The sequence below is a fragment of the Rhipicephalus sanguineus genome, chromosome 4, assembly GCF_013339695.2.
Source record: "Rhipicephalus sanguineus isolate Rsan-2018 chromosome 4, BIME_Rsan_1.4, whole genome shotgun sequence".
Classification (NCBI taxonomy): domain Eukaryota; kingdom Metazoa; phylum Arthropoda; class Arachnida; order Ixodida; family Ixodidae; genus Rhipicephalus; species Rhipicephalus sanguineus.
This window is the reverse complement of record NC_051179.1, coordinates 173,136,844-173,160,510: the sequence shown is the minus strand read 5'-3', so window position 1 is coordinate 173,160,510 and position 23,667 is coordinate 173,136,844. Positions and strand designations below refer to the sequence as shown.

At 45.8% G+C, this 23,667-nt stretch overlaps 1 protein-coding gene and 1 long non-coding RNA gene across 2 annotated transcripts in view; both read right to left on the bottom strand.

The window, feature by feature from the left end:
- Positions 1 to 23,667, bottom strand: part of LOC119390905 (fatty acid synthase) — a 277,784-nt gene that overhangs the window by 176,972 nt on the left and 77,145 nt on the right. Inside the window, exons 10-11 of the mRNA XM_049415426.1 lie at positions 22,506 to 22,735; positions 13,763 to 13,966 (exon numbers count right to left, since the gene is read on the bottom strand). Coding sequence (XP_049271383.1) covers positions 13,763 to 13,966; positions 22,506 to 22,735 — 434 coding nt within the window. The remainder of the gene's footprint in view (positions 1 to 13,762; positions 13,967 to 22,505; positions 22,736 to 23,667) is intronic.
- On the bottom strand, positions 3,718 to 6,851 carry LOC125758146 (uncharacterized). The gene is made up of 3 exons (XR_007415904.1): positions 6,798 to 6,851; positions 6,323 to 6,729; positions 3,718 to 4,862 (listed from the first exon to the last, which is right to left on the bottom strand). It is a non-coding gene; the product is annotated as an uncharacterized LOC125758146 (long non-coding RNA).

The window sequence follows — 23,667 nt, the reverse complement described above, 5'->3', positions numbered from 1 at the left end:
TAATGACCGCAACAACTGCAGGCCAATTTTGGTGCTAACCGCGTTTTCGAAGAGGATAGAAAAAATTATACGCTGTCGTATGGTCAGTTTCTTAGATAAGTTTGTTGTTATAACTAACGCGCAACACGGACTTAGAAAGCATACGTCAACAGAAAGAGCCCGGCAGTCAATCAAGGAAACCATAATAAAAAGTTATGGCAGCCTCGCACGAGGGGTGCGAAGCGTGAAGGAGGAGCGCATCTTGGTGGCCTTCTTTATTTCTCTTTATTTTTTGTCTTTTCTTTATTCTCTATCTTTCTCTCTCTCTCTGCATCTTGCATATTTTTACACTCGCATTTGCTGTTCACCGCAGTGGGGCTTGCCCAATACCTTGGGCGAATACCCACCTGAGGAGTTTTGCACGATGGTGCACAAGTTACCGATAGCTCAAAAAGATTTACTGTAAAGAGAATGAAGAGCGCGCGTACCGGTTCATCATGATGATAGTCGTTTACGACAGAGCACAAGTTACCTCCAGCCCAAACAGCTTCGGTCTTAAAACATAGACAGGGAAACCTACGTGCTGGCATTATTTATCGATTTTAGTAAGGCACTGAACTGCCTAAGTATTAACATTCTATTAGACAAACTAGAATGTTACGCAGTACGTGGTAGTTTATCATTGTTTAAATCTTACTTAACAGATAACAGAGTGGGTACGTGAACGGTCACGAGTCGTCTTTCCTAATAAACAGATTTAAAGTTCAACAAGTATGTGTTTTAGGGCCGTATTTATTTATTATCTACATGAATGGTATTGTACAAATTGATACTAATGCTGAATTTATTATATTTGCTGATGACAGCACTGTCACATTATCTGGGAACGATGTGCACAACTTGACCATGGAATGCAGCGAACTGCTAGGAAAGTTATCTGCCTGGTCTCAGCAAAATCAAATTAAGATCAACGCAATTAAAACTAAGGTAATTATTTTTCGCTGCAAGAATACATTACCCAAGTTGAATTAATACTGCCACTCATGGTGGTCATAAAATCGAAATAGTTGACAGTCACAAAATCCTTGACGTGTACTTTTCGTTACAGCTCGCTTGGGATATGCATGTAAATTACCGTTGTAAAAAAGTTTTCCTCCGTGACAAGTGTTTTATCCCGACGTCGTAGTCTACTCTCTACAAATGCCAATGTACAGATTTACAAGGCTTTATTTAATGTACAGAAATATCATTGCGCTTTAGTATGGCGGACAACCATTAAAACTAACACACAGTTCTGCTGTTACAGAAGAACATTATTCGCTATATTGGCGACTGTGATGAGCAAGTGCGCGTTTGAAAAGTGCGCAACACAAAGAATATTGACTCAGGACGACGATGAAGTTGACGCGCGACCGCATCACGTATGCGCGTGACCACATTTGTCCAGTGAAGAGTCGCCAGGGTGTTTAGGAAGAAAAAGCCACGGTTGTAGAACGGCAGACCGAGGAGACGTGGCCGCGACGTGACCGAGTGAAGGAGTAAAGTCCCTTTATGAAGGAGGCGACTAGGGCACGGGAGTGGCCGCTGGCAGAGTTCCTGTGTCGAGGCCGCTGCGGGCGTCCACTGGGCGCGTACCCAGCTTCTTCAATCGTCTGGCGTTGGCCAGATACACGCTTCCCATCGTCATCGGCAGACACCGGCAAGACCGGTGTCTGCCGTCTGAACCCCAGTCTGCCGCTGGCGAACGCCGAAAGGGCGTCCGGCCGTTGACCTCCACTCGCCCTACGCTTCTGTTCATTCGAGTGAGCGTGTCGTTGCACATCTATACTGCATCTCACAATCTGGTTGCAGCAGGGTGGAAGCTACGAGGTGTAAATAAACCACATGTTTGCGCAGCAAAACATAGTTCTATTTGGAATGGCATTACAATTGGAGAAGGTTAATAAAACTGCATATGTTTGACACGTGCTACGTCACAGCAATACGTGAAACACTAATCACGACTCGCATGTACGTCATAAGCATTTATTTATATTACCGGTGACTGCCGATAATTGGGACGACGAACCAACATGGCAACGCCCAATTCAGACTTTCAGACGCGCTCGCCCGCTTCGATCCGAACTCTAGCTTTCTACTTGCCCACTGTCCTCACAGCAACAAATAAATGGTGGAATCGGCTATCGCTTTGTGTCTTCTCACGCCGAGGACAAAGTATCAGGAGAGAATTGTCCTAATTATTGAGATTTGCTCGTTGTTCAGGAAAGCATGCTAAGCCTTGTAACCGAGAATATGAAAGTGAATTGTGTGCAAAATATGCACGAATACATTCGTGTCAAAGCATCAGGACGCAAAGATAACGCAATCGCAAGCGTCGATTTAGAACTTACGGGCCACACAGCTCATGACGGCGACTTCCTAATTTCGAGGTGCAAGCATTTTTCTTTCTCTATGGTGCAAGGAACCAGCGTCAACGTGTGCTGCCATGTTTTTGCTGTTCTTTTTGTTTCGACGCTACCGTTGCTGCCAAACGCAAAGAGCGCTGGGGGGCGATCGGAGATCTGTTCGTTCCGCGTTCGTTCTGCGGTGCCTACGTCACAGAAGTGAGAGGAGGCGCAGCGCTCCCGCCTAGAACCGCCGAGAGGAAGAGAACAGCCAATCGTGAAGCGGACAGCTTTCCGGAAGTAGACGCGCATCCTGTGACGTCGGCACAGGGACCGTGAAGCGTTTCTCGCCTTTTAATAAATATAGTTACTTTACAGAAAATTATTGTTTTTGCTTCTCAAGCTCAAACACTTTTTAAAACAGCAACAGCTTGGAGTGATGATATTTAATAATGTTAGTTTTTTTTGACGTCGTCGCTAGATGGTGTCGCGCACGCGAAAAAAAAAAAGAAAAGTAGCGGTTGACGTAGTTAGGGTGGCCACCCTAACGTAGTTTCAAAATGTCGTCCGATCGCAACGTCTGCGTTGGTTCTCGGGTGTCGGATCGTCAAAAGGAGCTTCTGCTGGCTTTTGTGAAAGAGCACCCACAGAACAGATCGCGACGCTGTCGTGCCCGCTGGAGCCGTCGTTCACGAGGGAGGACCGGGACGACATGTGGCAGGAGCTAGTAGCGCTTTTGAACGAAGAAGTCCCTGCGCGTAACACCAGGGCCCAGTGGCAGGCCCGATGGAGGAATGAGCGCTACTATTCGCAGCAGGGTCTTGCCAAACTCCGAGGGCAGCAGAGGTGAGTGCGAGCACAATTGTATTGTGGTCGGTCATCTTACACGTACCGCTTGTGCTTTACAGCGGCACCCGAGGCGGCCAGATTTCGGATTACCGCGGCCGCGTCGTGCTTGACAGGGACGAGTGTGCGAGGCCCATAGTTCGGGTGGTCTGAATCGGTAAGCACTGGCTTAGAATATCATTGTTACTTGTATGCTGCGAACAAGTGGGCTCGTTTGCTTCGAGCCATTACGCGCTGTTAGTTTTACTTTTTCAAACAATATCGAGTGGATCACCCGGCCGCCGCGTTAGCCGAGGTGCTAACACGTTGCGCCGCCCAGAACAGAATGCGAAACAGCCACATTTGCGGTGATGACGAAAGAACAGGCGCGAACTATATTTCGAAGCTCATTAGAGCACCCTACGTGTTCCAACCCATTTCTCAGACCCTCGAGTTGAGTGAGGTGCGTAGCCAGTAGGCTTGCCTCCCTCCACCCCTCTCTCCGAAGTCTGTGTCATAGCATGCCGCTGTTGAAACATTCTAAAAAAACATTGCTATTGTCCACTTCCACTCCATACTTCTTATTGCACTCAGTGTGTCAATCAAGAAACTTCTTACTATAACAGGTGAGCCCTGCTCCAGCTGCTACTGGTGTGGCTGAAGAGGATGTGGCCCAGGATCTTTCCCGTGCCCCAACTCGTAAGTTTCGCTGATGTTTTTGATTAACTGTAGATGGTGTTACATGCTCACAGGTGATGCTCATGCGTGCAGGCATATGTTTGTGAAGAGATGACATCTGTGGGCATAAAGACAAAAGGCTGCACAAAAAAAATTTGGCAAACGGTTGCAGGAGCTAGTTCTATGCATAACTGTCAGATGGAATAAACAGGTGTCCTGCCTTGCAGTTATGGTGAAATGTAGCAAAAAGGTAGCATTGCAAAAATGTTCAACATCTTGAAATGTTTCCCTATTTTGTCAATTGCTTCAAAAGTGAAACTGAAAATGTGCTATTGCTAAATATACTGTTCAAAAAGCAAGCTCGTTATATAACTTTTTCACATAGCCATCATACACAAATGTACATGTTTGCACCTGTGTTACACCTGCTTGCTGTATGTTTTGCATACTGCAGCAGCTAGGGTTTCGGAAGGAGATTGTGTCAGTCATCGCGTAAAGCCGGGCAAACGATTGTGTAGCCCTGAAAAGGGCTGTTTGGTTGCTTCTCATGCAGAGGTGGTTAGAGGCGTAAGATGCGTTTGATGAGATGAGCGAAAATTAATTCCGGCACCGCTTTGGTCTGTCCAAACGAAGTGCGTTGGTTGTGCGGTGAACCAAGCACCATTCATGGATGCCGTTGGGTCAGTGGATTTTCAACAGAGAGGAAATTGTTGCACACACTGAAACTCTTCACGAACAGAAGCTTCCAGCGAAGAGTCGGTAGCAGGAAATTTATAGATGATAATGGCAACACATTTCTTGGTTTCCAGCTCATGCCGCAGCTGCGAGATGGGGGCAACCGGCAGGCCGAGGCGCTGGAGTTACTAGCCGCAAACACCAGGCGGCAGGGCCAGGCATCATTGGAAAGCTGCGCCAGGTTCAACTTCTCGGTGACGCGGTCCACAAATTGCAAGACGTTGGTACCCTCGCCCGGGCCCTCATTGCAGCGGAAGGCACCTGCACAGTGATTTGTAAAGACTAGTTGTACATATATGTAGATTTATTTTTGTTCACATCACGAGCTATGATACGCTGGTTTGCTTCAATGGTGCCCTGCAATTTTCTTTCAGTTAATTTTCTTTTTCTGCATATCAGAAGCACTGATGTGCTGTTTCATTGTACATAGTAAAGTGTAGATCAATGGTAAATCGTGTCCTGCGCTGTCATTTCTTTTTAATCTCATCGTGCGAGGTGATGCATTCAGCAGTTTTGTAGTACATGTGCATAGCACAGTGTGGTTTCATTTATAAATCATGTTTTGCCATGTCATTTTTTAAAATCTCATTATACAAAGTCATGCATTGAGCAATTTTGTAGTATATGCACATAGTGCACTGTAGTGTATCTTTATGTTTATGTGTATACGTGTAGAATATTGTGGCACACTGTACGTTTTCTATCGATTTTTACACATCCTAGAAAAAAAGAAAAGCGTTTGTGAATGGTCTAGGTTGCACAACAATCTTGAAATATTGCAAGACCAAAAAATTGTTGACGAATACGTGTTCTGTTGCTTAGAAGTGTTTAGATAACAGGATTGGGTACAAACAGAAATCAATAATAGAGGAAGACATATCAGCAACCAACAACTTGCATTTTTTAGCGAGTTCAATTAATACCGGTTCGACTGTGCCTTGTTTTCATGTAATACAATGGCTTTCGTGCTGCGAGACGCGTGTGTTGTTGCAGAGGAGCAGCAGGCACTTTGTAATAACTCCATTTGTATATTATAAAAGGAAGCTACTTTTATATTCTTTTGCTTGGCATTAAATTTAAAGGATATTTATTTATTTTGCTTTTTATGTGCATTGCTCGTGATACTTGTAATAAAATTTCAATTCTGACACCACCCTTGTTGTTCACTTCATTTACAAGCACGATTCTTGTTGCACTAAAGCTACCGCATCTTGCTGTCCTGATTCAAACAGCCTTTTCCGGTTACCACTTTGGCTGTGAATGGCACCATGTGCCATTCACAGTTGAGCTCTCACTTGTGCTTAGTGTGAAGCGCCATATTTTACAACCTGGTCGAAGCATTTCATCAGCATGGCGTTGTGTGACAAGGGGGCATAGGTCGGCAAACTCACTCATGAGTCGACTCACTCAGATTCAGATCGAGCTGTGAGTCCAAGTGAGTAATACATTGGTGAGTTCGAGTCCGGGTGAAAACATTTTAGTGAGCCTGAGTCCGAGTGAATCCGCTTGAGGAAAATTTTGGTGAGTCCGAGTTCGAGTGAGCCCCAAGAGCAAAATATATTTCACGAGTGAGTCAGGGTGAGCTTCACATTTTTTGCCAACCTATTCAAGGGGGTTATTCATTGATAGGAGAACGCTGTTTCGTTGATATGTGTAGCAAACATTTGAAGTGTAGCAAAAAAAAACAGTGACAAACACAATGAACAAAGACAAACACGCACCACACAATGCTGCCGAGGTCGTTGCAGGCGGCGGCGTACTCTGCGCAGGTGCTCAAGCATGCAGGCCCTGTGGTTCTCGAAACAGGTTCACTACATGGTTGCGCTGCTGCTGGCTCCCGTTGTGGTGGTGGTGGTAGCTCAGCTGCTGCTGGCACCAGTCAGCATCGTCGGTGTCGTCATCGTTTCCTTCGGGAACAGGCTCATGTGCCGCCAACGCAATGTCGTGCAGAGCTGCACAAGCAGCAATGATGCTTGAGCAGCTGTGCACAAGCTTACAGCGATGCACCACTCCACAACATTGCGCATGGCGGTGTGGGCCTTGTTGTAGTGGTTATCAGGGGTGCCACGAGCTGGTCGTCCGGGCACTGGTGTCAGGAACCATGGTTCTAATGTATAGCTGGAGTCTCCTGCACGAGGTCGGCATGACAGCTGTAGTGATAACGTCTTGAATGTGGCAAGCATTGACAGCACTTACCAAGCAAGCCGAAGTTTTGCTTCCAGGTGCTGACGGAGAGGGCTCCCCCGCCATACCCACTGGTCATGACATGACCCCAGGAAACATGGACTGACATCCAGAGGTCGGCATCACATGTCTGCAGAATTCAATTCAGTCAAAATTGTACCCATAAATGACCTTGGGTACAATGTTGGGTATTATGTTAATGTAACTACATCTGTCTTCACTGTTACTGACTGTTGGAACATAGCTATGGACAAATCATCGACAGGGTAGGACTTGTACCATAAGTTCTAACACGAGGACAATGCAGTGTCAAAGGGTAGTCTGCATGTTTACTGCTTGGAACAACCCATCTTCCAGCCACCAAAGCCTTTTAACCAAATTACTGCTGTATGTTTAAGGCAATGTATCACAAAATATCTACAACACGAAAAACTTCGACTGAAAAAAGGGTTATAAAACAATGCGTATTTAATGTACATGCTAGGGCGCGTTCCGAGGGACCGAAATAAAGTTTATTCATCCATCCATGTATTGATCCATGTAACGTCCATCACGACAATGAACAATAAGGACATACTACGGCACATTCTGGGAGCGCTAATCTCAACAAATACAAATCGAGAATCAAGCTTCGGGTACACATGGCGAACGAGCAACGGTAATATTATGCACTGTGCAGGCCGCTGAACCAAAGTGTACTCCGCGTCACATGATTTCATCGCTTATCCTAAGCGAAGTGCCCTGAAACGAACCAATTCCCGTTCTGGATAGATCGAAAATACCGCTCCCGCTTATACTCAGTTGCGACAGCCTCAGTAAAGCGGAAAGTTTAAGCGATATAAATGAAACAATTCGCTACGCATACAATGCATGAATAATACTCACGATCGTGGTGTTGAATGCGTAGAGTCCCTTCCCCGACATGTAATGCGTCGTCTCAGGCCATGGGGCTTCGGGATTGCGATGAGCGTACCATCCACGCACCCGACCACAACGGGAATCTGCTCGCGAGCCGCGCGAACGCCGCCTTTGTTCGCTCTTCGCGTCTGTGGTCTCCGGAAAAGGCCACCCACCGTTTTTGCCCGCGAACGACAGTGGCGTGTTCCTGACGGACGACTGCGACAGGCCGCTGAATTCCTCGCAGCCGACAGCTCGCTGGAAGCATCCGATCGCAAAAATCTCAGCGCGCACAACGCCTTCCGCTCTGTTTAAATCCCACTGGTTCGTTGGCACCCGATGACGGGGCCGAGATCGTCGCACAACCAAGTACGTTTCGAGAAACGAAAGCGACGCCGGAATTCACACTCGCTCATCTCTTCAAACGCATTTCGCACCTCCTACCATTCTGCATCTGCTTCCAGAAACGCCAACGTAACAAGGAAGCACCGTTGCAAGCGCCATTTTCTCAAAATCAGCTGTTGCGGCAGCCGCAACCGCCGCATCACTCGAAATACATGCCGTGCGACGCCATTGTTCGCTCGAGAGAACGCGAGCGAACGGGCTCGCTCTCCGTTCACTTTTAGCAGACGACATGCTCGTTATGACGCGGCATGACGTCGCCAAAAAAGAAAACATCAAGGAAAAAAAAGAAATGGCCACGCCCCTTAGAGTGGCGTGAGTTGTCCGGCTTCAGCCAATCAGCGCGCTTGTTCTCCTCCAGGAGAACGAACAAGCGGAACGAACAGATCTCCGATCGCCCCCCTGGTTGCCACCGTATACTCGCTTTACTCGTCCAACGCGCGTTCCTGTCTTTTGCGGCTCTGCTCTTACTGCCAAACGCTAAGAGCGTTGGTTGCTGCCGTATGCTCGGTCTCTTGCCCAACGCGTGAGCGCAGACGCCGGTAGGTGACGTCGAGCAGACGACGCGGCGTGGATGAACACACCGTGAGGGGTGTTCGCTCTTCCTATTGGCTAAGCGGTCACGTAGCTTCCTCAGTGCTGCAACCAGCTTGTGAGATGGAGCATAGCTGTCGCTGTCTGCGTGAGTGCGCCTGTGCCTTGTCTTGAGTCGCCGCTACAAGCTCCGCGTCCCGATGAATGGTGACACTGCCTTTTTCTCTTGTACATATCTTCTGGGAACTGTTCGCGTCTTTTCACATTTTCCCACACTTGTTAACTTCTTTTAGATGAGAAGTATCTTAAGGCCGAGCTCAATCCGGTGGTGGTGGTGTGCGGCGTGACCACGCTTACTGCGCATGCGCATACCCTCTCCGCACACCTCCTCTCCACTCACCCTCTCCCCATTCCCCTCTCCACTTTACCTATTTCCACTTTCCCTATTTCCACTTTCCCTCTCCCATACACCTCTCCCCTCCCCCTTTCCACTCTTCCTCTAAAACGCGGGCTAGACATGCCGAAATTCTCTCCTGCGCAACGCCGCGATGAGCTCGAGCGCATGCGCGTCCTCTCCCCTTCTCTCTCCTCTCCTACGCTGCCCCCCTCTCGCCCGCCTGTCGACCGCGTTCCCCGCTCGCCCTGTGAGAATTAACGGCCAGGCTAGATGGAAGATACGACGCGCGTAGCGTTCCTCTTCGCGTTCCACGGCGCGAGGTCGGTAGCATGCCCAACGAACGCCAACGGAACGCGATCATGCAAGTGCTCCGGCTTCGCATCGCCTCACGGTTCCCTTTAGCGGGAGATGGTGTAATTTTTTTTCGCTTGCAGTTTCTGCACCTTTTTCTCTTTCTCGCTATGTTTATTTCTGCTGTGTATATACATTGACTGTTTGGTTACTGGTGTGCACAAATGGTCTCGCCTCGTTTCTTGATGACGGTTATGTCATCGGTTGAATCTCTACACGAACCTACACGAGAGGCCATTAGTTTAAGAGCCTCGTTACAGCGACATAGACTATTATTCAAGCAGCAGAGAAGCGTTTCATAAGTAGTAGAATTCACAGCCCATATGGCTTCAGTTGATTACATAGTGCACGATATGCTTCAGAGTCCCTCATGAACATCATAGGACAATTCGCATCTTTAGAACGTCGTCAAATGAACGCGAACACAACGAACCCTGGTACATGATCAGTTCCATATTTCAGGACGCACTATAAACATCAATACTTAGTATAATAACCTACCATCTACTGTGAACAAATAAAAATATTAATATTTTCAACAAAGACCTTGCGCTCATATTTCGTTCACTTGCAATGTGATATATCTTTATGACTACATACTCTTTAACCTATTTCGTTTCTCTTAACAGTGTTATTCTACTTACATGAGTTTCTTGCTACGTTACTCAGCTAGTGGCTCATTGCTTTGTTCTTTACAGATTGCATTGCTCCAGTAGTATCGTATAATTCTTCTTCCTATAGCGGTATCTATATAGTATTTTTTATTTCCTGCTGTTGGTACTTGTCTTCTTGAGCAGTTCTAGCTATTGCTGAAATTTCATGTTAACCCCTGTACATATGTACTTGTTATCTGCTCTTTTCATGCTAATCACTGTGCCGGACTGCTTGTTGTTACTGCTTGTATAGTCTGATCGTTGGGTCCCGTCAAACTACTCACGTAGCTTTTAATCCAACGCAATCATCGAGCATGTACACAATGGAACGTAAAAGTGAATTAGATTGGATCGTGTGAACCGAAAACAATGAGCAGCTCCCAATGCTTGTAGGCTCAAACTACATTTCTAGGTACTCTCCAAAATAGAGTGCAACTTCAGCAAAGCACGTTTTGAGGTCACATGTGCCGTCACAAAATGTCGTCATCACACAACATCGTCGCTTGGTCAAAGGTGGACCAATCACGGAGGAAGTGCTGGAAACTTGCAATGCCTGCTATACCGGAAAGAAAGAGAGCGAATTTATTAGAAGATGGCAGATACGTCCGATACCGCTGCCAGTGGAAAACTACGTTAGGTGCAGACATATCGGAAGGGCGCAGGGGAGGATGAATACCTCGACTGAGAAGAAAAAGAAGACAAGAAGATGACTTTGGCCTTCGAAGCGTCTTAGGTGAATGCATAAGAGACCATGTGAGTTTCTTCTGCATGTATGCTGCAGTCGCACATGCCCCAGTATGCTGCATACTGGGGCATGTCATGTGCGACATGCCCCAGTATGCTGCATGTCGCACATGACAGAAACAAGGGGGCAGGATAACCGTGACACGGTCATCTCGTCGAAGAGGCGTAGGGACTTGCGCCGTAGCGCTGTATATTGATCCGCTGAAAATGTCAGCGCACCGTTCGGTATACTGATGACGCCTCTGTATTCAAGCAAGAAATCCATCCCTATGATTTCCTGTTTGCAACAATCGGAATAAATAACGAATTTTGCGACGAATGATCAATCCGCTATCTTGATTCATGCGGTGCACTTTCCAGTAGGCGTGAGTAGCTGCCCTCTAGCTCCTTTAATATTCAGTCGCATCCATTTCATTTTCACCTTCCTGAGCTTACCTGCCAGAATCTCACTTGTAATTGGAAAGTTCCCACCAGTGTCGACCAGTTTTGTCACGACATGACCGTCAATCGTGAGAAATATCGGCGGTAACAACCTCATCTTTCGTCAATTCATCGCAGTTTCGGGTCTTCGTTCGGCAGTAATAGGGAAGCTTCAGCTTTTGGACTATTGGTGGCCTTCCCCTGAGGTCGCTGCTTTTAGTTTTCCCGGTGCGAGCTGGAAGTTCTCCTGCTGCGTCTACTAGATGGAGAATAACATCCATGAAAAGGGGTGCTTGACCGTACCCCAGGACAACCCTGCTCGTCATATTTGCGTCGACGTTAGGTCTCCTGTTGAAATAGCGGCGATGAGTAGGGGACAGAAATTCCTGATACCGTGCGACGCGATAAGGGCAATAATTACGGCTTTTGCTTGATTCCCCACAGTGGAAGCGCAGGGGCCTGCAGTCAGGGGCATAGGTAGGCAAAAAAAGTGGAACTCACTCAGACTCACTCAAGGGATATATTTTGCGCTTAAGGTCACTCGGACTAAGGCTCACTCAAATCTTCCTCAACCGGACTGACTCGTACTCAGACTCACTAAAATGTTTCTCAACCGAACTTTCTCGGACTCAAAAGACCAAAATAAAACTCAGCCGTATTCACTCAGATTCACGCTCGCGTTCCATTTGAGTCTGCGTCAGTCTGGTGAGATCTCACTGAGACTCACGCAAGAAATATATTTCGCGCTCAGGGCTCGCTGGGACTCAGAATCACCAAAGGTTTCCTCATCCGGACTCACTCAGGCTCAGACTCACGGCCCAAATTGAGTCTGAGTGAGTCTGGGTAAATCGACTCATGAGTGAGTTTGCTGACCAATCACCAGGCTTATGCGAAATGTTGGTTTTGCGAAGCAATGGTCGCATCGGCGTCAAAGTTTACCTGTAGTACTACGGCGTTGTCGGCAGTTCTTGCTGGGGGTGCTGCTGCGGTGATGACACCGTAGATGACTGTCGACGGGCAGTGTTGCATGGCTGGGTTTACAACTCTTGGTGTTCGGTTCGGGAGGGGAATGTGCTTGCCTTATGTCCTGGCGCACAACTTTAATGACTGACGCAACTTCGCTTTCATTCAGCGTGGCAGTGACCTTCTTTATCTCTTCTTGTACAATTTATTGTATCTTCTGGCTCAAAGAACTCACGTCACTTGCCGTAATTACGCTCATGGCTTTGGTGCTTAATGGTCCGCTGTTTAGGCGATCCTACTGGGGGCACCGCAGTTACAGTGCCCGTTTGGTCGTTTATGGACGCCTTCGAAAATTCGTCGATGCTTGTAGGCGCGTTTTGCAAGAGACCAACAAGGAGCTGCTATTTAACGCCGCGTATGAGGTGGCTGACCTTTCTGGCGTCTGACATATCGGGATTAGCTCAATGAAACAGACAAATCACGTCCTCATAAGCATTCCAAGAGATTCATTCAGCTTCTGATTATGCGGTTCGGCGAGTCAATTTGCATACGTTTACCTTTTGGTGCTCCCGAACATGTCCAGGATCTTGCACCGGAACATGTCCTAACATTACCACACCCAATTTTTGAACCACGTTTGGGCTCCTCCTTGAAGAGATAAGTACACGTAGCCAAACTTCTGTCCAGCGTTCCACCCGTTAACGTTGGCTACGCGCTCGAGCTCCTCCAGCCAGACATCTGCGTGTTATGAATTCGAGGATTTGAAAGTCACCTGTATCGGGCTCAGGTTTTAAATGTCTCGGGCACTGCTTCCGGGCATGGTCATGCTTTCTGGCAAAGGACCGAACTCTGGGCCCAGGCCAAACATGCGGCGGCTAGTGTGGTGAACTGGTGTATCAACGGGCGGGAGTCTTTCTGAACTAAGTGCGGGGCTGTTGGCAGGTGTGCCGAGGTTGTGCCCAGCGTCTCCACCCGTGCCACGATGCAGAAACAGCAGAACTCGAAAAGCGAGATCACTTTAATTAGGCAAGACACTCAAAGAAGGATCATGCCAGGACCTCGTCTTCTTTTCTCGCCACTAATGATTTTTGTTGTCGTTTTCGCAGTGCACACTGGATGAAGCAACAACGTAAGGTAAACAATCAGTCATGCTGGCATCGCGAGCACTTCTTTTTCACTAGTGATTTCCTTAACATTCCCTTCGACCAATAGTCACACAATTCAGGCACACTGACGAATCAAGGAGCAACTTGACGAGGAGCCAAAGCACTGCTTTCCTAAAGTCAACTTTATTTGCATTAACAGTTCACGCAACCATTGCACCTTTAAACACAAACTAGAATATGTATATATGCAATACGGAACTACTAAGCTTCGCGTTCGCAAGAAACACAAAAAGCGAATATTTCCATATGCTCTGAAGTGACGCAGACGAAATATGTGCTCACTATTTCCTAAACATTTTCATTTTAGATCTATTTGTTTGTTTACTTTCAGTCATTTCAGATTTTCAATTGTGCCTTGTACGTGTATTTCTGATGTTTTAACTGTTCCTCCTGCTTGAGCCACATGGCCTACAGTATGCTGCCAATAAATAAAATAAAGCAATATCCCACCTGCAGAAGGCAGTGTGGCGCCACCTCCACCAATATGGCATCCTTGGGCACATGTTGGAGCGCTTCGAAGAAGAGGACAGGCGATACGAAGTTGTTCACCTGGTATTCCGGAGAGCACACTTGGGCCAGAGGTTCGTGCCAGCGATCCGGCGGCAGCGAAGAGCTCAACCACCGTTTGCTACGAGGCTTTACTTCCTTTACAACCTGTGCGAGATAACGAAGCTTGTAATCGCATCACAAGCCCCTTGCGCTCGTGTTCTGTTTTAATATGCAAGTACAGACAATCGTTTCACAGGATGCGAAATGAGAGCAAGCATAATTTCACGTAGCAGTGAAGTCAATCAAGGTGCTTAACTTCTTGTTCCTATATAATAAATACACCTCCCTTATTCTCTGCAAGATTGATGACTAAATTTATACTCGCGTGTGATCCGGCACAGTTCCTTTAGCGCGATAGCTCTCATCCTCCCGGTACCAGTCCAGAAAACGCCTGGATCCATGCGTTTGACCTTCACTCTCAGCCGAGGTCAATTTTCTCTTTCTCCACCTCATCCTCGCAGATGCGTCGTCATGGCAACTCAGAGGCGCAGTGTCGGCTTGCTCTCCTGTCCCGCGCACCCCTCTGCCTCAGTCGGCGAACGCGATTTGGCGGTCGCGCGCCTTGAGATCTCAACTTCTGTCAGGTGACTCCCACGCCAGCACCTTGCCCCCTTCGCCACCGCCGATGCTTCTGTCACATTGTAGCGATATACGGCCGCGATGCCTCCCACCATTTGTTGCGAGCCTTTCCATCTAACGTAGATATTGCGCTAGCGCTGCTATCAACAGCTGCTATTTGGACTCGCTGTACGGTGGACGCGTGTTGAGTTTATTTGAATTGACTTTTTTACCACATACAGTTTGACAGAAAGTGGTTGGGACAGGGAAAAATAAAGCTGCATGAAAACAGCTTGACAATGCCCCACGTCCCAGATTCACTGTGGCAAAACACGACGGCAAAAGCAAAGTAAACTTAAACACAATTCAATCAAACAATGCACATTCTATGCATTAAAAATAAGTTCTACAAAAAAGGAAATGCTATTATGGAAATAGTTAACAAAACACATTTCAAATAAAAGAATTAGAGAGAATACATACATTTCCACAAGTAATTTTGAATTTATTTAGAGTATTTGGCAAACAATAACACAGTGCCTCAATACCGTAGTTAGTGCGTGGCCTGCCAACATACCAAAGTTCAGAGTGTCGGTTTTGGCGCATAGAAGGATTTGGTTGCATATTAGCTAAACTGCGTATATAACCGCGATTTTCAATGGTATCTGACCTGAAGGAGATTAAAAAGGAGTATTCGTAGAGAAGGTATATTTGATTATATTATATTTAACGAAGATTTGCTAACTGTGGGCGCTAAAAGGAAGGTTTGCAACAGAACGAAGACCATTTTTTGTTGGATAATGAGATTGCTTATGGATTGCTTTGTTTCATTACCCCCAATTAAGTTGCAGTAACGCAGATGTGATGAAAAGAGATCATTAAATAGCAAAGGTTTTTGAGCAACTGGTAATACACGCTGACATTTCCTCAGTACACCATGGACCTTGCAGAGCTTATTGTACAAAATATCTACGGTGATCCCATTTCATATGTTCATGAAAAACAACGCCTAAAGATTTCGCGGCAGAAGCGAATTCAGTTTTGCTGATGTTTAACATGAGATTATAGAAACAAATGAGCTCATTAGGTGGGTACTTCGAGCGAGAACGAACAGCTCTTGTTTTGGAGAAGTTTATGAGTAAAGAATTTTTAAGAGTTCAGGTGTATATCTTTTGTAATGTTGAGTTAGCTAATTCACGAGATGATTTATGTCTGTACCTGAAAAGAATAGGCTTGTGTTATCTGCATAGATGATGTATTGGGCTGAAGGGTCAACATGTACAACACCGTTTATAAACGGCCCCAATTTGCTGCCTTGGAGAACATCACATTTGGCAGTTTGCACAAAAGAGATTGTCCTCCTTATAGATACACACTGGTGCCTGTTTGTTGAATAGCTCTGAATTATATTGAAGGCTACACCACGAATTTCATAGCACTGCAGTGTCGATCGTCGGGAGGAACAAGAGCGGGAATTGATCGAGGGCCAACGCCCACATAAGCGCACATGAGCGTGTGAGCGACTTAAAGCACATGCCGCAGGACCTGAAGCCTAGCCGTTAACTTTGATTTTCACAGTAGTGAAAGGGCTTTCAATTTTTGGGCAAACGCCATATCCAGCATTACACGTTTGCACGAACGGTCTATATATGTTTTTTAGAGTAACTTTTTAGAGTAACAACCAATTTCTTTTTCGTTAGGTGTATGCCGAGGCAATTGCGGTCACAAAAGCATGCGTCACTGTGGAAGACTCCTTTTATTCAAGCATGCATTTGTCATGTTCTTTCTTTTGGCGAATTCCTGGTTTTCATAGTCAGGGTAAATGGCCAGCACACCAGGTTTTGTCTTGCGGTGCGCCTAAAGCGCCATCTTCACAAATGCATAATCTCGCACATTTTCCATCCCTTGCGAGAACACATTCGCTGGCGTCACGCTGGGCGTTTTACCAACCTTCCGCAAACAAAAGGCACCGGCATACAGAAATTCAGAGTGTGTAAAAACTATGAGAGAACGCTACGCATCGTGTGTCCCAGTGATATCTAATGTATTATGTATGAATCGGGGAAATAACAAAAAATAATACGACTTCCTATTATGCTTCTATTCATAAATCATGCGCTCTTTAAAACTTGTGATTAGGAAACACAGAATAATTTGACTCAGACCACCGCGAATAGTCATATTCATGCTATGTGCACTTATTTCTCGATTTTGTCGAGTCGTATGTTTTATTTGTGTCAGAAAGCAAATGTGATGCCATCATGAGCGTTGATTGCAGTATAGACACGATGTGTACCACACGTAATGGGAACGACGTTGATGCATTGCTCAAATGTTTTCGCTTCTATACTCTTACAAAACATCCGATGGAGATCACTCCGACATCAAAAACGTTATGTCATTTGTTTATAACTAATCTCAACCTTCCAATAACACAGAGGCGAGTCGTGTGCTGCTATTTAAGTGATCACATGGGTATATACTTGATTTGCAAAGCAAATGTTCTGAAACATAGGAAGTGCGGAATGTACGTTCAAGCAATCACACAGACTGCCTTACAGAATTTTCGCGCATCAATTAGTAATGAAAACTGGAACTTGGCCATTTCTGAAGAAAACGAAGAAAATGCGTATCAACTGTCTGTGGCAAATTTTGTACTATATATAAGCGCCACTTTCATTTACAAAGAAAACGAACACCCTGTAGAGCGAGGAAGCCATGGATATCTTCTGAGCTGCACACTCGCAATAAAATAAACTTTTTGTTGCTTCCTCCAGGTACATTGATGCATTAGAGAAGTCCAAAAAGTACAGAAATAACCTGAATAATGATGTACGCAACGTGAGAACGCAATATTACAAGAAATATTTTGATTCATCCTACTACCGACCTAACGAATATGGAGGAAAATTACAGCACTTGATGGAAGCGACTCTAGCAAAAAGCCAGTAGATCGAATAGTGAATAAGGGTATTGTGTACGAGGGCATGATTTAGCCAATGAATTTCACAGACTCTTCACTCAAGGCATCACTAACTGCGGCGATGCAGCTAACATTCACATTGATAAAAACCCTTCTACTGTTTCTGAAACCTGCTTGCCAAAACGAAATTATCGCAATAGTCTCTATGCTTTGTAATAGCACGTCCTGAGATAGTAATGACCTACAGATATAACGTGTCAAATATGTTATTGACATTGTTGCCCGTGCGCTTGAGCATATATATATATAACCACGGCCGCTCGATGAAAAACACGCGGTGCGGCCTGCCGCGCCGCGGCGCAGGCAATGGGCGAGAGCGGGGAAGCAGAGTTGACAGTTGTCGCCGCATTTCGCGAGGAGGGCGCCAGTAGTAGGGGAGGGCTCCATGCGACGCGCGGGATGGAGCGCGCGTTAGCGGGTAAGTCGAGGTAGTGGTTGTTTTTCTCCACATAAATCGCTCGAACTGATTCTCACTCAAGACAGTTTGAGATGTGTGATATTTTATACGTTACGCAAAATGCCGCGTAATTGTTGTGTGCCGTTGTGTTCCACGAATGCATCGAAGGACCAGCAAATACGCTACCACGAGTTTCCAAGTAACGCAGAACGCAGGGAAGCATGGCTGCGAAACATTTCCCGCGAAGGACCCGGCGGGAAGGGAACAGTATGGCAGCCTAATGACAGGTCCCTGGTGTGCGCCTTGTATTTTACGGATCAGGACTACAAGAAGAGCGAGAAGTTGAGGATACTTTTGCCAACGGCTGTGCCCACAATGTTCCCCGGTTATCCAAGCTACATGAGCACGAGGAGCACGCCTGCTCCGAGGAAGAAGCGGCCATGCTCCGAAATAGAAGCCGATAATGCGCAGTCGCATGCCTAGTGCTCGGGCAATCCTGCTTCAAAATAGCCGTTTTGTCATTAGCCAAAACGGCTCGTCAAGTGACAGCACTGAAGCCACGACGCCCAACAACTTTGAACTAGGCAATGAAACGTGTGTCGAAATGGCATCATTTTCAGATGCATTATGTCAAACTACATTCGACCTTGTTAAACTGACAAAAGAAGCTAAAAAAAACGCGCTGCTTCAAAGCGAAGATCGCTCGTATGAAAGGAGCACTGCAGGCCCTTCAAGAAAAAGTGGATGAGGTTGAGGATCGCGCGCAGTTATATGAAAATAACACGGACATTGCCTGTTTTATGAAGGTGCTCAATGGTGCTGCGCAAGGTGACAAGACTGCCGAGTACGTTAGAAACAAAGTCCGCAGTTTCTCGACGAAGAAGCCCCACTACAGTGACGTCATTCTAAGGGAATGTGTAATTTGGAAGGCATGCTTCAACAAAAGTTATAGGCATACAAGGTCCAGAAATATCTTTCTGCTTCCTTGTCGCTCAACGCTCCAGAAATATTTAGGCCATTTAACAGGTGGAATCGGCGTCACTTCGTGGATAAAGGAGCGGCTGTGCATCGAATTTAAGGGTCTCACTGTAGAGCAAGAAGCGTTCTGCTCCCTGATCGTTGACGAGATGGCCATACAGCAGAGGGTCATATACGACCGACAAGTCGACAAACTTTTAGGGGCGAAGCTCCTTAAGGCGGCACCCGTTCGTCCCTCGTAGTCGTAGTCGTAGTCCGTAACCAGTCTTACGCTTTGACCTCCAAGGTGGTGCCGGTGGGAGATTTTTCCTGTGCGTTGTTGAACAATAAAAAATTCGCAGCGGTAGCTAAAAGCCGACTTCTTCTGTCTCTCATTCCCATTAGCAGCCATTCTTTACCTCCAAGGTAGTGCCTGGTGAGATATCTCCTGTGCGTGATTAAACAATAAAAATTTTGTTCAAAACGCCGTTTATTGATGAAATAAACCAACGAAAGACGCCAGATGTTTTGTAAAAGGAAAACGGAAGAACGCCAGATGTTTCTAAAGCAAAAGGAAAAGACGCCAGCTGCTTAACGAAAGACGCCAGATGTTTTCTAAAGCAATGGTTTTCTAAACAATGAAAATTCGCAGCGTACATGTAAAATTAAAGTGAGCTGCAAGTCGTCATAACTCATCGAACCTTTAGTATAAACGCGCCCTATCTCACGTCGGTGATGATGTACTGGGCAGAATTCACGGAAGATTCACGGTTTACCGATGAACCTCCGCAGCTTCGCCCACTCATCATCATTCACTCCGTGGATATGCTGTGATTTTTTTTGGTTTCCATGACCGTGGTGAAGAGCACTCAACAGCAGTGCTCCAAGCAGCAAACCGATTAATATGTTTTGTAATAAGAGGCTTGTCACCATCATATATTATTCCTGTCGGATAATTTTTCACGAGATGTCTGAAAGGTGACTAGCTGTTTTATATGACCATGGAAGTCTGAAATTGGACTTGCGAGGCAGACGACCAAGCCATGGAAGTCTGCAAAGTTTTCATCAGAAAGCTCTTACGAACACTTCTTGCCAACTGGGCAGGAAATGTTAATATGTCTGTTGAGCGTCTCGTACGCTTGGCGCAAAAACCTCTGGCCAGGAAAAGCTGCGCCTGTGATTCCAATAACACAGTGATAATTTTTTCACGCACGCGCAGAAAAGCAATTATGACTCCCCTGATGTTCACAATGCTTTTGTTTTAAAGGTGTGAGCAACAGTCATTTCGGAAATACAACCGCACCTGTCAATGTGCGACTCTCCTGTTGATTGAATAACTAGCACAAACATACATTATCGAGGGTGAACAGTGCAACGGCAACAAAAGAGAGAAAATATGACGCGAAAAATCACAACTCGCACGAGCAACCACTTCAGATAAAACGAACGCTTGCTATATTTAGGTTGAAGGATCTCCGGCGCACATTCGGTAGGACGATTACCAATATAGTTAACGCTATAGCAAGTTTATTGTAACCCTTTAAAAACTAACAAGCGCATAGCAGTTACGCTGTCAAGCCGCGATCCGCCGCAATAATTCCGGATCTCTCGCTTTTGGTCTCCCCAGAGGCTCCCCCCTGGTGGCGCCGCGGCGGCTGCCAGGAGCACTAGGCGCGCGACGCAGTAACCGCTCCACGCGGCAGGCCGCGCCGTATGTTTTTTATCGAGAGGCCGTGATATACCATATGCATAAAAACGGCCACTTTTCCTTCAGACATGCACATTGCAAATTTTACTCTGATCTATAAAAAGAAAGCAAAAGTGAATTTGGGATTTAGAAATCAAATAGCATATGGCCATTTTTTTCCAAACCACTTAAAAAGTTACTTCTTCAACAACCTGAAATTTTTTCGAGTAAATACAGTATTATGACTGACTGCCAGTATAGATTCAGCAGTAATCGGTCTATAGAGCTCGCACTTCTGCACCAGAACGAATACATCTTACAAAACTGAAAACAACAATGTTCTGTTAGAATTTTTTTTATTTTACCAAGGCTTTCGAGAAATTACGTCATGACATATATTTAAAAAAAACTAGAGCTTTATGGAATAAAAGGTCATGCTCTTACCTTCTTACCTTACCTTATTTAGGTCCGCCATGCGGGGAACTAAGACGCGCCACAAGGCAGTATTCTAGGACCGCTACTTTTCAACAAATATATTAAGAATGATAATTGATTGTATTTGATGATAACCATTAATGGTAATGCTCGTTTCATAGTATATGCGGATGAGACCATTGTGTTTTCTGCTGATAATACCTTTAGCAATTTGGCAACAGAGGCAAACAATTTTCTAAAAAAAAAGTGAAAGTATGAAGGGAAACAAATGTGCTGAGTATTGCTGTTAATAATACGAAGGTAGTGTGTTTTCGTACGAAAAACAAATTGGGACCTTACTATTACCTTATCGTAGAAAGGAAAAACTATAGCAATTGATCAGTATTTTAAATCACCTGGATTGTATTTTTCAGAACATATGCTGTGAAATTAGGGCCAACATATCGATCATATCAGAACGAAAGCCTACCAGGGTATAGATTTGGCAACACGGCACAGAAACGTCGGGCCGCATAAAGGAAAACTTCTTGCGTATAACTCCTTATTCTGCCGATATCTAAACTACTACCCGTCAGTGTGGGCTACCACCACCACTACACCCTCAAAACAGATACCTGCCCTACAAATCGAATTCTTCGCATTACGCATAATACACCTTATGGAAATACTAGCAAACACTTGTTTAACGAACATAAAATCTTAGATACATTCAATTGATACGCTTGCAAACTGCTAGGCAGTTGTGGGAAAGAACCTACAAAATCATTACAGCTCATATGAAAGCGTCCTCACGTACTTCAAATCTCCGTATCCACTCCGACAGATGACAGCTTGGGTATTCCTTGCCACGAGATGATTAGTTATGTTACCACTGCTTCCAGATGAACTGCACCACGTGAACAATTTCCCTGAAGAACACTTCTAACCTACGCAATATGTAATTGGTCTCCGCATCACGCAAATAGCTACCAAGTATTGCACATAATGTCTGTTTAAGTGTAGACACATTTGACAAACGGCAACCTACTGACTCTATAACATGCTTCACCTTTTATCAATGCTTCAAATTTTTTATATTGCTCTAAATGCATGCCAGCTTTTGTACGTCTTTCTCGTCTTGCATTTATAATTGATTTGTGTAATTCATTAGCCCCAAAATGAAACGCCTGGACATTCCTTTTTCTCATTGTTTTCGTTCTGTATAGGTCTGTCTTTTATCACTCTTTTGTTTTCTTTTTTCTCCCTCTCTCTCTCTTTTGTGTTGCTTTCTTGTGAATACGGATGCAATATATATGATGTCCCCTGCTGCTGCTGCATGCTGTAAAAGGTGTGAGACATTAGTCAAGTATTCCTCGGTTTGAGTATCACACCTTGCATCAAGCTTAATTGTATTGATGTGAAATAAAATTAATATTATTATTATTATTAATATGGCATTTAGTATAAATGCAGGCCGCAGAACCGTGTTCTATAGCTGGTAAAAAGCAACAGCTAGGAGCGTAGCAGGCAGTTGTGCGTGAACAAGTAAACTCAAGTAATTATTAGATAGTGCTGTGCACCGCGTATGAAAGTAATCGTCGACAGAATATGACACGCTGTAAAGCAAGCTCACACGACAATGGTATACCTTCTTGAGGGCTTCCAGAAGAGAAGGTTTGGTGCTGTGGACGTATTTGCTGTGGAAGGCCACGTTTGCGCTGGTGACCATTTTTGCAAACACATTTTGAGCCTTGAGTTCTTCCACGAACTTGTACACAGAGTCAGCTGGCCCGGACACAGTAACAGAATCCTCGGCGTTGTGACAAGCAGGCTCCACGCCTTCGGGGCAGCGCTTTGCCGCCTCTTCCCACGTCAGACCTGCAATCCCGAAAACCGAGTAAATAGTGAAAAAATTTTAACGCGAAACTGCTTCATGCCGGGGTCCACCAAGACTTTCATGACACATTTCCGTCACGGAAATACATCAAGAAACAGAACGCAATGGCATGGCAAATAAAAAGAACTAGAAAAAATATTCGTTGACGCGAGTCGAACCCACGAGCTCTCGGCCCGTGACGACGGCTTGCGGGCGTTTAACCCACCGCGCTATCGTCAAACGCATGAAGGAGGTGGCACGAACGCGCCTTTCGTATCTCACACTTTCCTCTCAGAGTGTTCTTTGTTCGCGGGGTTGCGTCGCCGTCTGGAAGCGCTAGAGTGAAGTAAAGCGGGGTATCCGCGATTAACTCGATCAGCGGGGTACTGTTGCTACGACCGTCCCGATCACGCGTTTCCGGAAGGAGAAGTGTAATCTTGTCAACCCTTTAACACACCGCGAGGCCGTTGCTTTAGCCCAAGCCACGCTCATAGCTTCCATTCATATTAAAACATTACACATCATCTGCGATTATACATAACTTTGCTAAGATTGCGCGCAAGAAGCGCATAGTCTAGATTATTGCAGAGCTTGCGCGACCGCCAGTGATAAGGTTGCAAAGTTCGATGCGTGATGTACAAAAGACGGCGCGTCCCAGCCATGATCAGTTTTTGACGGCGGACTCTTTGTACACCGCTATTAGTGTACAGTGTGTATTGCTCTAGTTTGACTTTCAGTTTCTCGGCCACAAGTTCAGCCAGATAAAGAGTTTCACTGCTGCCTTTGCCGACGTCACGACCCCGTGTCATCTGGTAGAGGGGCTGTTCGTCCATCTTCCGGACGCACCCGTCAAGCCGTGAACCCGGCCAATGTTGCGGAGAAGACATCGACACCAACCAGGACCACCAAGGTACCCGTAGGCAACAAGGTCTAC